The sequence below is a fragment of the Lathyrus oleraceus genome, chromosome 1, assembly GCF_024323335.1.
Source record: "Lathyrus oleraceus cultivar Zhongwan6 chromosome 1, CAAS_Psat_ZW6_1.0, whole genome shotgun sequence".
NCBI classification, from domain to species: domain Eukaryota; kingdom Viridiplantae; phylum Streptophyta; class Magnoliopsida; order Fabales; family Fabaceae; genus Lathyrus; species Lathyrus oleraceus.
In genome coordinates, this window is record NC_066579.1 from 71,642,922 (window position 1) to 71,658,185 (window position 15,264).

The 15,264-nt window shown below is 30.3% G+C and overlaps 1 protein-coding gene across 2 annotated transcripts; it reads left to right on the forward strand.

Moving 5' to 3' along the window:
• Positions 1–5,405: 5,405 nt before the first annotated feature.
• Positions 5,406–12,100, forward strand: LOC127115934 (mediator of RNA polymerase II transcription subunit 25). Of its 2 annotated transcripts, none has more exons than XM_051047349.1 (16): positions 5,406–5,689; positions 5,814–5,946; positions 8,224–8,251; positions 8,361–8,406; positions 8,493–8,623; positions 8,724–8,924; positions 9,070–9,135; positions 9,300–9,498; positions 9,637–9,704; positions 9,783–10,688; positions 10,787–10,840; positions 10,928–10,956; positions 11,033–11,107; positions 11,326–11,413; positions 11,494–11,580; positions 11,670–12,100. In XM_051047349.1, exons 2-16 carry the CDS (start codon positions 5,846–5,848, stop codon positions 11,694–11,696), a joined length of 2,106 nt encoding a protein of 701 aa, XP_050903306.1. In that variant the 5' UTR covers positions 5,406–5,689; positions 5,814–5,845; the 3' UTR covers positions 11,697–12,100. The 2 variants fall into 2 exon arrangements, with proteins under 2 accessions (XP_050903306.1, XP_050903305.1); XM_051047348.1 differs by having other exon boundaries at positions 5,408–5,689; positions 8,484–8,623.
• The last annotated feature ends 3,164 nt before the right edge of the window (positions 12,101–15,264 follow it).

Genomic DNA, 15,264 nt, shown 5'->3' on the forward strand with positions numbered 1-15,264 from the left:
TTGTTCTTCAATCTTATAATCAAGGTTGGACTATGCATGATTACAATGTTAGTTTTATTGTCTTAATCCCTAAATATAAAGATGTCGTCACTTTGGATAGGTTCGGGCCCATAACACTCACTAATTTCAAGTTCAAGATTATCATAAAAATCTTGGCAGATATGATGGTTGTATAATGCCTCATCTCATATCCAAAGAGCAAAAAGGTTTCATTAAAGGGAGGAACATTCATGATTGTATCTGTTTAGCTTCACATACTTTTAACATCTTGGATAGAAAAAGTTTGGGAGGAAATATTGCAATTTAAGTTGATGTTACTAAAGCCTTTGGCACCTTAAATTGGAATTTTTTTTAGGAAGTTTATTATATTAAAATAATAAATCCTAGCTATAGGTACGTATGCCATCTCTTTGAATTGAGATATGTCAACACAAGAGATGAGAAATTTGAATTGAGGTATGCCATCTCTTAGAATTTGAATTGAGATATTAATATAATAAATCTTACTTGCAAAAGTATCAATACAAGAGATGAGAAATCAAATCCCACAAACCCTAAGTTTGTTCTTGACTCTAGCACCTCCAAAAACCTTGATCAAAGATTGATCGAGTCACCAACAATGCCGCTTCAATTCACCTGTTGTTGCTACTTCCTTGCACGACCTCCCTGTCTCAAGGCTTTCACTCGGATGAATTAATCCCAAACGCACACTTGTTGAACTCAAGATTTATCAACGCGATCCACCGTTTCACGCCACTGCCTTGCCGACACACCTAGTCTCAAGGCTTTCACTCGATCGGAATCGAATTGAAAAATCTTGACAAAAACCTTCAAACCCTAAAGATCTTGAAGGAAAACCACAAATCGGTTTTCTTATTTGAATCCCTTAAAGATCATAACCCAATATTCTCGGTACAACAAACCTAATTGGACGTTATCAATCCTAATCTAGATGGCACCTAATCAAAAAATGATTATGCGTAGTTTGACTGTGTGTATGCATAGATTGAATTGAAGATGATGAGATTTATTGAAATTCTGGATTCAAGTAGGTTTTACTCGGTCTAGAAACCTTACTAGAGAATGATGCATGTATCATGTATTTATATATGTGAGACTCATAAGAAGCAAAAGGAATGCAAAAGGAATGAAAACAAAAGCAAAATTTCAAAATATTTAACCAATAGGTCGACCTATACGAATCATGTGTCGACCTATTCAAGTCATGTGTCGACCTATTGGAAACATGTGTCGACCTGTAAGGTTATGTGTTGCCCATAGGTCGACCTAAAGACTCGACACAAGGCTTTAATACTGCAGTGTACGTGTCAACCTGTACCATCTATGTGTCGACCTGTAGTCGTATGTGTCAACCTATAATGAGGATTTTTCACTTCAAAACAAATTTTTCATGATCAATACACTATTTTGATGCATTAATATTTTCAAGACCATTTCCAACAATGTTGACATGTTTCCTAATGCAAGAACGCTAAAATGCACAGCTAGACTCAGATGATACCGTCCAATATACATAAATGCTATTTCCTAGTTTTGACATCATGCAAAACATATCTAAACGGAAGAATGCACTCACAGGATATCTCATTTGGTCCACACTGGAGCTCTCAAACCTATAAGGGGTGTCACAAACTTATGCTTTCCTTCCCACACTTTATATGCCGATGATATCCTAAATTTTTGCAAAGGAACCAAAGAAAATTTCAAGGCTCTCTTCTCTATATTTTCTTCTTATGCATGGGCCTCTGGGCAAGTGTTTAGTTTCTTTAAATCCTCCCTATTTACAGGTGGAACGGGTGAAGCTAGATTCAACAATTTGCTAGCTCAGACTTGTTTTTGTAAAGGTGCCCTCCTCTTCGTTTATTTGGGTGCTCCCATTTTTAAAGGTCGTCTAAAGTCCTAATTTTTTCAACCTATTGCTGACACAATTTTGGCGAAGCTCTCTGCTTGGAAAGGCTCCCTTATTTCCATTGTAGGTAGGGTTATTCTTGTGCAATCTGTGGTTCAATCTATGATAACTCACACCATTTGAGTTTACTCATGGTCTATTTTGCTTCTCAAGAACATAGAAAGAGCTTCTAGAAATTTCATTTGGAGTGGTAACATTTCTCAAAGGAAAATTATAATCGTTTCATGGAAAAAAGTTTGTCAACCCAAAGAGAATGAAGGTCTCAATATTAGATCTTTGATCTTTCTAAACGACACCTCAAATCTAAAGCTTTGTTAGGAATTACTTAACTCAAATGAAGATTGGGCTTGCTTGCTTAGAGGTAGAGTTATAAGATCTTTTGGAAGAATTCGTCATCATATCCACTCTTCTATCTAGATTGGAATCAAGGAAGATCATTCTATTGTTCTGGATAAATGTTTCTGGTCCTTAGGTAATGGAACACATATTAGATTCTGAAAGACTCTTGGTCGGGCTTACCGTTTATAACCAATATCAAATTAAACTCCATTTCTGATTTGAGCATTAATTTTGATGCCAAAGTTTTTGATTTTATTAGAGACAAAACTTGGTATTTTCCTTCTGCTTGGCATGACTATTTTCCATTCTAAGAAGAAAGAATTGTTGTTGTTTTATTGCAAATGAGTCTCCTGATCAACTTTGTTGGCTACTATAACTAATGGTCATCTTTCCTTAAAAGAAGCTTTCAAGTTCAAGGATCGGCCTCCCTTTACTCCTCCCTGGGCTACTGATATCTGGAGTCTCCATATTCCTCCATCCAAATCTTTACTGATCTAGAGACTGTTGTACCAAAAAATCTCGACCGATGATTAGCTGTGTCAAAGGGTTTTTTCTGTGGTTTCTAAGTGCTCCCTCTGTAACTGTCATATGGAAAACACTGAGCACATTTTCTTCACTTGCTCCTTTGCCTCCATGATTTGGTCTTGGCTTTGTAGAATCATTAATGTGTCGGTTCAGGTTATTGTCAACAACTTTTGGCATCTTTTTTCGAAAGCCTCTTCTCCACAAGGTTGTTTCACAATTAAAGTGGCTTGTATTTATGTTATAAATGAAATCATGAATGCTAGAAATGCGATCATATTTTACAACAAAGCTCCCAACATCATATTCAGTCGGACTTCCATTTTGGCTCAAGTTAATCTCTACAACAATAATTCCAATCCCCCCTCCCCTTTTAGGCATGGCTTGCTCGATTTTGAAGTGCTTAAAGCGTTTCAAATTCAGATCAATCCTCCGAGGGGCCCTCTACTTAAGGATATTATTTGGCACTCGCCGCCTCTAGGTTGGATGAAGTGCAATGTTGACGGTTCTTTTGTTAAGCCATTAACTCTTCCGGTTGTGATGGTCTGTTTCGTAGGAGCACGGGCGGGCTATCCTTGGTGTTTGTGGAACCACTCATTTGGAGAAACTCTTTATTTGCGAAGTGTTGTGGTGTCCTTCGTGATATCGAGTTGGCCAAAGATAGGGTTGGAGTAATCTTTGGGTTGATCATATTCTAAATTGGTTGTGAATGTTTTCTCTCCTATGAAGCTTGATCATGTTCCTTGGCAATTAAGGAACAAATGGTTGAATTGCCTTAAGATAATTTTGGATATGAATTTTACCATTACTCACATTTGCAGGGAAGGAAATAGTTTTGCGTATTTTTTTTGCTAATTTAGGTCGTACATCTAATGTCTTCACTCTTTTTTATTCTTTATCCCTAGAGATTATAGGTGATTATGTAAAAAAAAAAGGCTAGATTTATCTTTTTTAGATTTAGATACTTTTGAGTGAGTTTTGGCTTTAACCTTCCATCATTTTTGTGAATCAATCTTTTTTTTTTAATTCATATTACCTTTATAAAAAAAATAGATAAAAAAAATTCATATATAACTATATTGTAACATAAATGCCAAATAGAATTGAAGATGGCATGATAAGTATTGGATCAATGTTTGTATTCATAAATAGGATATCCTAATTTTTTATGGTCGTAATCTTATTTTGGAGGCTATTTAGTATGTTTTCTTTGATTTTTGATTTTTGTTGTCAAGATTTCTTTATACACTTTTTAATTGGGGTGTTGCTGTTTTTTTTCCTTCTGTCTCTCAATTTGTAATTTATTTTATTTTGTTTTATTGTTTTTGCGCATGCATCAATAAGAGATTTTGTTTGGTGTGTTTTTTTTACTTTTGATTTTCTGTGTTGAAGTTTCTTTAAATTTATTTTCCATTGTAACGTATGAGAAAGTTTTGGAAGTGATATTTGTTAAATTTGCTTGAGAAAGTGTTCATAACTACGTATAACTAAATAAAATATAAGACTTATAACTTACAAAATACAAAAATTATATATATATATATATATATATATATATATATATATATATATATATATATATATATATTACTTTTAAACACTCATTATTCTTTCTCATATTTTCTCTTTTTTAAAAATAAAAGTCATTATATCGATTGCGACTCTATCCTAATATTTTTATTTATTTTTTTAGTATTCTGCAAAAAAAAACTTTCATTTTACGTTTTTGATAAAAAAAATTATGACAAACTATCATATTATTGGGGCTTTTAAATAGTCCAGAGGCAGTATTCTCCACTAAAAATAGAGAAATTTTATGGTACATTCTTAAACTTGCTTTTCGTGTTTGTTGGAGTACAAATTTTATAATTTGAGATATCTATTGATATTTAATTTAATGGGTTTTATTATTTTTTAAATATTTATTATCAATAAAGTTATGATTTACAGTTATATTAAAAATTTATTGTTAAATTTCTTAATGTATTGGAATTTAGATCTTATAGCGAAATTTCAATTGAAGAGAGAATATATATATATATATATATATATATATATATATATATATATATATATATATATATATATATATATATATATATATATATATATATATATATTATATATATATATATATATATATATATATATATATATATATATATATATATATATATATATATATATATATATATATATATATATATATATATATATATATATATATAATAGACAAATTTCATATATTTTTCTCTTCAATAGAACTCTCAATTAATGTAAAAGATCTTAACTCTAGTTATACTAATTTTTAAAACCATATTTATTAAAAGAAAAAGGATTAAAGCTTTATGAGATCTATTTAAACTATTTTGTAACAATTTTTTTTTGACAAAAAGACTTATAAGCTTTTTATGAGATCACAATACATTAATAGAGGCAAAATCACAAGGAGAAAAATGACATAATAAAAAAGGGAGAGAAAAAAATCTTCTATGATTTTATTTTCTTTAGTTTTATTGTTATTATTTTACAATTTAGTTTTGTATGTTTATTTTAATATAAATAGTTGTATTCTTTTATAAATAATTTGTATAAAGATAGGGGTGACGAATTTGTACTGTATTTTTCTTTTTTAATTTTAAATTATTTATTGAGTATTTATAAAATAATGAAAGTTGGTCAAAATTTTAATTTAGGAAAAAAAATTAAAAAATTCTTTTTTAATACTATTTAATTATTTATTTTAATATTGGGGGCGAATGCAATGTTTATATTATTTTCCCTTTGTAAATTATGGATGTGTGTGAGCTATATTTCCTATAAATCATTTTCTTATATGTATTTCAATGTTCTAGGTGGTGTGAAAGATTTACTATAACTTGTGACATCTAAGAGGAGGTAAAATTCATGAACAATACATTATTGAATATTTTCTTCATAGTTTCAATTCCCATTTGTTACATCCTCAATTTTTTTTTATATTTGTCTTTTTAATTACTTTTTTTTTCTTTTCTGCTTGTAGATTGTTCCAGTTATTTGATCACATATATATCAATGGAGAATAAGAGATGGTTGAACATAGTAGTTGATGGCAACAAAGCTATGGAGCAGTATTGGACTGATATTGTTTCAAACTATCTTGAAAAAATTGTCAGGTTTGAATATTTATAATTCTTGTATAATAATTCTCTTTTATTTACTACACATGTTATACTTTCACTCATTAGTGGATTTTTTTTATAATCGAAAATATTTTCTATTCTTAAAATATTTTTTAGATCGGGTTCAAACTCAATTGTATATTTTTTCTTATGTAAAAAAAAAATATTTTTCAGAAAAGAAGAACTCGATCATTGGAAAAGAGATAATTAAAGTCTAATCAAAAGATTTATAATTCATTAACTTAACACTTAGTTATTGTGGCATTGTTTAACATGATGAATACTCATTGAATGGGTAATGCTTTTTTTTACTCAAGTAATGAAATTCTTTGAACCCAGGTAAATACTAATATGATTAGGTTAATTGAATAAGATCATTGAATTTGACCTAAAAGAACATAATTGAATTAGAAAATATTTTATGCCTATGTAAAAGAGGAAATATTTTAATATATTTTAATTGAGTATAATATAGAGTTAAATATGGTCAAAATTTCCAATAAAAAAAAATCAAATCTCTAATAAAAAAAAGTTGTCAAATATACCGAAAAAAAAATTCTTAATATTTTTTTTGACTGATTTTCTTAAATATTAATTTGTTATTTGCCTTTGTTTAAAATTTATTATAATCATTTTTGTATGTCATCAATCTCGATTTTATAAGAATTGTATGAATTATTATTATTATTATTATTATTATTATTATTATTATTATTTATTATTATTATTATTTTAATAAAAGTATTTAGACAGTAAAAAAGAAAAAAAAACTTTTAAGTGACATAGTGGTAACACTTTTCATATAAATAAAAAGTTAAATTATATAGATCTGAGCATTTTCTTAATATACTTGGATTTTTTTTAACTTTTAATTTTGATTTAATTCTTTTTAGTCAAAAGATTACAAGAAAAAAATCTGTTTTTATAATTATAAGTAAATTATTTTAAAATAAAGTTGGATTTTGTTGTAAAAAAATTAAAACAATTTGTTTTGAATAAAATTTGAAAATAATAATAAATATTATTTTTGAACTACCTACTAAGATGTCGACTTTATAAGATATATGATGTTTTATATAGTTTATTGTTCATTCTAACTTCTAACCATAAATTAGTTATTATTTTTTCAATAAACAATGAATTTCTGTTAGAACATATAAATGTCTCACAAATCAACAAAATTGTTGAGGTTGAAATTCAAAATATATAATATAAACAAATTTCTTTGTAGTCAAGAAAGAAAAAGCAAAACTAACTTATGTCATCCTTTTTTTTCTTCATTGCTTCATTTGTAAGATCATAGGTTGGTAGTTGAAAAACATGACATCGTTCTTTCAAATATTAAAAAATATACTCTATTTTTAAGAATTGAAAAACACGTGTTTTCTTTTTATATTTCTTTATTCAAAATTTCTCCATCATCTTTATTATAATGTGAAGATATTAACTTTAAAGACAGAAAAAAACATACGTTTTATCTTTACCTTTCTTTTCCTTATATTTTTCAAATCTCATAACTAGAATGTAATTCATTTTTCCATATAAATAAATACAAAATTGACTCACAAAAAAATCATAAAAAATAAAAAATAAAGAGAGAAAATCCAAAAATAAATGATAAAAAAACAAACAAATATAGTTACACCGTCCATCTTTAAAAAATACGACAATTAAGGAAAATTAATCCACCGACCACTTTAAAAAAAAAGTTGGCTGACGAATTGTTTATTATACAAAATTTATCTAATATAGAAATAATATTTATGTGTCCAAAACCTGTCCAAAAAAAACTTGATAATCAAATGTTAGGTAAGCCAAGTAACAAAATCTAGATCTTACTATTAGTAATAAATTCAATCATAGATCTACTCAATCTCAAACAAAAAAATTTAGTTAGGCATTAACTTTCATCAAAATTAACCATAGAGAATATTTAATTTGATCCTGGAATATTATAATCACAACCAATAGTTAATGTTTAATATAATCATGAATTTTATTTTTTTATCAAATAATCTAGTTGTTAGAATTTTATCTCTTAAAAATTAATAATAAAAATTAATAAGTAGAATATCGCGAGTTCGAATTCAAACCAATAAAATCAGATATCTATGCACGACTACCCGTTGACATAATATAAAATCAGTGACATAATATAAAGAGGCAATTTAATCATGATTTTTAAATGCATTAAAATTTATTTGCTTGCAAAACTATAGTTACAATCAATAATAAACTTGTGTATCACTTCTTCCTTTGTTGGTTATGCAGGTGCTTCATTGGTGAAAGACAAGACCATGTAATTTTAATAATTTTTTCCTTCAAATTATCCAAATATAATCCAATTTTTAAGTTCTCTACTAGTGAATAATATATCTTCTCTTACAGTGTATATTTTTTGTCTACAGGAAAATTATCTTGGACTAGTATTCTATAATGCAAACTCTGAACTAGGTAATACTTTTTATTTTATTTTTTTCTATAAAATTTATTGAACGCATAAATATCTGAAAATTTTAACTTGTATTCAGTGGAAACAGGCTATGACATGCAATTCATGAACTGGACAAAAGATGTGAATAGATACATGGAAAATTTGTCACATTTATCTTTCAATGGAAATGATCTTAATCAATCTAGCATGGCAGAAGGTTTAGCAGAAGCTCTTGTGGTATTTTAATTCTCATTATTCAATTATTAAATTTAACTATTTTATATATGTAAGAAATGGAAAAAAATTAAAAATTTTGAAAATTGGTTGAATTGTTCAGATGTATCCAAAGCCATGTGATACAATGACGGAAAGAGAATACTACAATGCAGAAAGACATTGTATTCTTGTTGCTCCAGGTGATCCTGTTCCTAAGACAATGCCTGTCTGTGTGCCAATGATTCAAAGAGCTCAAGTTATTGGTCAAAGATTACAAGCTTGTCAGATCGATTTTCTCGAGGTCGCCAAAAAATGTGTTCCGGTAATATACTCCAACATCACATATTTTGATTCTTTATGCGGCGATTGCAGAGACGTTTAGATGTCTCTGTAGTCGTTGCTAGAAAAGATTGCAGAAAAATTGTGATTTATTTATCTTTCTAATATGCTCATGTTGCTTCACACAGCTAGCTGTGTCACTCTCAGTGATAACTCCTAATCCAGTTCCGATTTTCGGAGCCATATTTAATTTGGTAAGAATTACTCTCTCATAAGAAACTCTATGTGTCAGTGTCGCGTTAATTGTGTTAGTGTCCAACACTGAGACGATTTTAATATGAAGTGTCGTTCTTGCATAGGTTGAGTGCGATGTTTTGGTTAGTATATGCTGATGATTTTTGTTTTTTTGGACTTGTAGGGAAATAATGTGTTAACATTATCAAATGCTCCAATCTCTAGTTACAGCACTGGACAATTGACAATTTTACTGTCAAAAAACTTTAGAGAAGCACACAAAGCACTCAAAGAAAAAAGAATAGTGGAATTTCCTTCAACAAGTGTTGGATCCATTAATACAGCACTTGATTCAACACTTTTCAGTGTTCTTAATTTCCAAGGTTATTTATTTCACTTCCTATATATATAAAAAAAAAAATGTAATATCAATTTCATTCTTCTTTCTGCATAAGTTATAGCTATTTTCATTGATTTTTTAACATTTTCTTATTCTTCATTTCATTTTGTGATATTTTCAGAAGAATCTGCGGCGTCTCAGGCGACGATAGGAGCGAAAATAAGCGAAGCTTGCAATGATTTAACACCGGTAATGTATTTGTTAGAATGATTTATTTAACACAGGCAATTTATGCTTTATATTGACATACAATGGTTTCTTGTTTAGGAGAGTGTAAGCGCCTCGCAACCTCTCGATTATCAGGAAATGATTTTTTCGAATGGCACGGACCAGGCGAATGTGGCATTGACTAACTCTCAGATTCAAGTAAATCTATACGAAGATATCATGGCCGAGCTTAATAGCGATACCGATATTTTACCACCGATGAAAAGGTCGAGAACATTTACACCATTGGAAGACAATGATCTGACAAACCTTTTCGAACTCGGGGAGAACCCTTTGGATGATATCAACCATTCTCTTGGACACGATCAAGGAGTGTCTTTCGAAAAACAGTTACTAGAAGTTGAAAATGAACTGGAAAAAGCTCTGAATGTTGCTTCACAGAATACACCAGATAATCAAACATCAAATGCTGAATTGACAGCAAGTTCATCGAAGGTAGTAGACTTTACGCCATTCGAAGTGCAAGCTCCTGCTCCAAATACAGGAGAAGGATCATCAACAGGCCTGTTTTACGAAAACGCTTTGCAATCATGGTATGATCCAAGCGCGATAAGTTTCTCGACGAACACATCAACATTGGTTTCTTCTTCTCAATTCCAAACTAGTGTTTCCAATGGGAATTTCGCATTTCCTTATGTAACAAGTAACTCACAGATGCAACCTCAACCATACTCATCATCAACAAGTCAGCTTCCAATGTTTCCTACTTTTGCTAGAGAATCAATCGGAAACTTTTCCGCGCAACCTACGGGACAACATTTTCAGCCCTACAACCAGTATCTGAGGAATAATATGGCTCCGTTCAATTTTCCTTCGCAAGCGTTTGGAGCGAATACTTGGATTCATTCAGCACAAAGAATATCTCCATCTTATCAAAACTTGAACTCAAATTTGTATGTCCTCCCGTCCCTCGACGAGTTGCAAGACTATGTTCATACTTGGGAGGTAAGCTAAACAGGAAAAACCATTTATCATTCTTTCTATAGATTTAGATTCTCCACATTTACAAGGTTGCTGATAATAATCTATGAATCATGATCCAGGGAAATTTAACCGGGAAAATTAACTCGAGCCGAGTAACTGTCATTAAAGCAAGGGTATGATAGAATCTACTTTTTATGGAAATATTTGACATGAAAATGTATTATAGCTTAAAATTTTCCTTGTTTGTTTCCATGTAACAGGCCTTCAGAAAAACAACAACACCACTCACGTAAGTGAATTCTGTTTTGTATAATCATAAATTTTTTGTAAACTCAGAATTGTTAACTTCTTGCTGCATTTTGCAGGCTTACTCTTAGGTGGAGTAATAGGTTGGAGATAAGCCACTTGATACCTCTCAAGGCTGTTAACCATACCAAGAAGTAATTTTTATTCAAACACAATGAAATACTTAGAATTGATTATGAATATATAGAATTGATTTTGCTTTCCAGAATTGATTCTACTTGAAGTCAAAGTCTTTAGCTTTTGAGTCTAAACGTGATACTTTCAGTCATAATCAATTTTTTTCATCGCAGAATCAAACACGTGTTTAATCTATTATGGTTGCTTACATATTCTAATAATGTTAAATTTTCAGTTTTTCACATCCCATAGATAATGTCATCTTCCATGTGCTTAAGTACAGCAATGTTGATTTGTACAAGCACTTGAAAAGCAGATACATGGTGAGTGACACACAGTTTTATACACAAGAGTTGAAATTACTTTTTGTAACCTGTCTTAAATATTTGATGTGTCCATGCAGTGTGCTAAAATTGATCTACAATGCCAATCCATAATTCTGTCACCAACTGAAAGAGAAAACTTCTTTGTTGGAACTGTTTTTCCTGGGGTGAGTATGGTATCTAACCTTAAAGCTTTTCATTGAGATTTTCTCTTGAATTTTCATTACTTATAATCTAATTATTCAATAAATGACAGGAAACATTGTTCATAGAACCTGCTTAATCAGGAAAAGGGACTCTCTGACTACATGTATTACTATGTAGTATGCAATAAAAAAGAGGATGGTTTTATATATATTTAATGTTCATAGGAACTCTTTTGATTATGAACATGTAGACTATCATAGTAAATATTTATTACCATTTCTAGAAAGGAAAGCTTTTTAGGATGATTATCTTATTCAGGTACTACCTTCTGTGATAGGATTTCCTTCTAGCAAATAAGTTGTCATTTTGTCATTTTACTTCTAGAATGATGACGTGTCTATTTTCTTTGCAATGATTAGTTAATTTGTAACCAACTTGCCTTTATCTAAGCCATTGTGGCTGTATGTAAAGATACCCATTATGAACAAACTCTTCGTCCTTAATTTGCTCTAATAAGTATTATCAATTCTACATCTTCAAGTGGTATTCTTAGATTTTGCTACTCCTGCTATAAAATTATTTTATATGGTATTATCGGATCTCCAATCTAATATCCAAAATGATATTTTTTAATTTCAAACATAATAGTATACCTTACCTATTATCTCGAATCTATAAGGTTTTAGATTTTTGAGAATGCCCTTATCTTTTCTATGAGATTTTTATGAGATCAAAAAAAATTAATTATGTTTACCTAAGATGTTGATCGTCGATAATTCTCCTAATCAAAGTGAAGCAGTTACCACTTCATAGTTACCACTTCATAGGATTCTAAATCTAAGCTCATAAGCCTTTATAAACACTTTGCCCCTAGCATGAAGACATGACAACGGATAACTAACGTACATGAAATATTCCAAAGATATAGATATTCTCACCTCACATGAATTTACTATCTCCATAACCAAAACACCATAGAACATGATTTCTCTCCACGGTGAACAAACCCTAAACCACGGAAAATCACTAAGGCCTCTAGCCACCCCTATCATCATCGAAGTTCCATGATTTTTATATTTTTTGACAAGTATAATGGCGTCCACCGTAGGACATGGATAAAACTTACATGTGTTACATATTCCATTATCATCATCATTCCTAGTTCACTAAAGTATCAACTTTTATCCTCAACTGACTTCAATCATGGTTGTCAGGAGGGCACAATCCTCCACACAGGAGGATACCGTAGGTAGTAGTGACCCTAACTCCATAGCAGAAATGTGCGCCGCTTGGACGAACTACACCGTCAAAATTAAAGTCTTAAGGACAATATTCACAACATCCAACAACACCAACAAGAGGATACTAATAGAGTAAGCCATAATAGTCAATCAATTTTGGTGTGTTTGCTTTTATATCAAGACTTCAATATATTTTATTTGTTAATATATATCCTTATAATTAGACATTGTATTTATTATGTTATTTGTATATGACATAATAAAAAATTTAGAATAATTAATATGTATAATGATTCATTAAGTGTGACTTAGTTGTGATACATCAGTAAATATAAGGATACTATTTTTAAAGTATCCTAAGTCAAGTTTTATTGTCACATAGGACAACAGTGATGCATATAGACTATTATGTGGGTAGACTAATTACCATATCTCACGGATTATGAGTATGAGATATCAAATTTTCATATATGTATAAATATTATGAATAATATTTATACTAGATTGATCCACCATGAGAATACTAGATAATATGTACATAATTGTCATAAGTTATTCTCATACTGATAGTGGTATATACTACTTTTCGACGTGAAACCAGTATGAACCCTAGATGGTGGAGTCGGGTGCTTTATTGTCAATCAAATGTTGTCCATAACAAGATGACCATAAAAATGGTTGAAGGATACGCCACAAATCATGCAGAGGGACATGAGTGACCTAAACGGGATTTGTCCCTTCTACATATACAGAAGTAATATCTATGAGACCCTTGATCGAGTATGACCGTAAAATGCATGACCATACTCAAATAAGTCAATATGAAATATTGAACTTATTTGTTGTTATCAAGTATACTCGGAGATCAAGGAATATAATATTGAACTATACAAGGGTGACACATTCAATGTCTTGTGTTCAATATATATATATATATATATATATATATATATATATATATATATATATATATATATATATATATATATATATATATATATATATATATATATATATATATATATATATATATATATATATATATATATATATATATAAGGGTAATTGTACACATGATCATTATCATAGAAATGTTATATTAGATCACACGACATTCTCATTACTTGGATAGCAGTAATGTGTTACTAAATACGACTCACTATTTTTAATATTAAATAAATAATTTAATATTATCGTCAATATTACAGGTGGAACGGGTGAAGCTAGATTCAACAATTTGCTAGCTCAGACTTGTTTTTGTAAAGGTGCTCTCCTCTTCGTTTATTTGGGTGCTCCCATTTTTAAAGGTCATCTAAAGTCCCAATTTTTTCAACCTATTGCTGACACAATTTTGGAGAAGCTCTCTGCTTGGAAAGGCTCCCTTATTTCCATGTAGGTAGGGTTATTCTTGTGCAATCTGTGGTTCAATCTATGATAACTCACACCATTGGAGTTTACTCATGGTCTATTTTTCTTCTCAAGAACATAGAAAGAGCTTCTAGAAATTTCATTTGGAGTGGTAACATTTCTCAAAGGAAAATTATAATCGTTTCATGGAAAAAAGTTTGTCAACCCAAAGAGAATGAAGGTCTCAATATTAGATCTTTGATCTGTCTAAACGACACCTCAAATCTAAAGCTTTGTTAGGAATTCCTTAACTCAAATGAAGATTGGGCTTGCTTGCTTAGAGGTAGAATTATAAGATCTTTTGGAAGAATTCGTCATCATATCCACTCTTCTATCTGGATTGAATCAAGGAAGATCATTCTATTGTTCTGGATAAATCTTTCTGGTCCTTAGGTAATGGAACACATATTAGATTCTGGAAAGACTCTTGGTCGGGCTTACCGTTTATAACCAATATCAAATTAAACTCCATTTCTGATTTGAGCATTAATTTTGATGCCAAAGTTTTTGATTTTATTAGAGACAAAACTTGGTATTTTCCTTCTGCTTGGCATGACTATTTTCCATTCTAAGAAGAAAGAATTGTTGTTGTTTTATTGCAAATGAGTCTCCTGATCAACTTTGTTGGACTACTATAACTAGTGGTCATCTTTCCTTAAAAGAAGCTTTCAAGTTCAAGGATCGGCCTCCCTTTACTCCTCCTTGGGCTACTGATATCTGGAGTCTCCATATTCCTCCATCCAAATCTTTACTGATCTAGAGACTGTTGTACCAAAAAATCTCGACCGATGATTAGCTGTGTCAAACGGTTTTTTCTGTGGTTTCTAAGTGCTCCCTCTGTAACTGTCATATGGAAAACACTGAGCACATTTTCTTCACTTGCTCCTTTGCCTCCATGATTTGGTCTTGTCTTTGTAGAATCATTAATGTGTCGGTTCAGGTTACTGTCAACAACTTTTGACATCTTTTTTCGAAAGCCTCTTCTCCACAAGGTTGTTTCACAATTAAAGTGGCTTGTATTTATGTTATAAATGAAATCCGGAATGCTAGAAATGC

Bases quoted from the DNA above. Each gene is read 5' to 3' on its own strand.
- LOC127115934 (XM_051047348.1), top strand. From the start codon at position 5,846: ATGGAGAATAAGAGATGGTTGAACATAGTAGTTGATGGCAACAAAGCT. The intron at 8,624-8,723 runs GTATTTTAATTC...TGAATTGTTCAG, and splicing joins GTTTAGCAGAAGCTCTTGTG to ATGTATCCAAAGCCATGTGA. The intron at 10,957-11,032 runs GTAAGTGAATTC...TGCATTTTGCAG, and splicing joins AAAACAACAACACCACTCAC to GCTTACTCTTAGGTGGAGTA.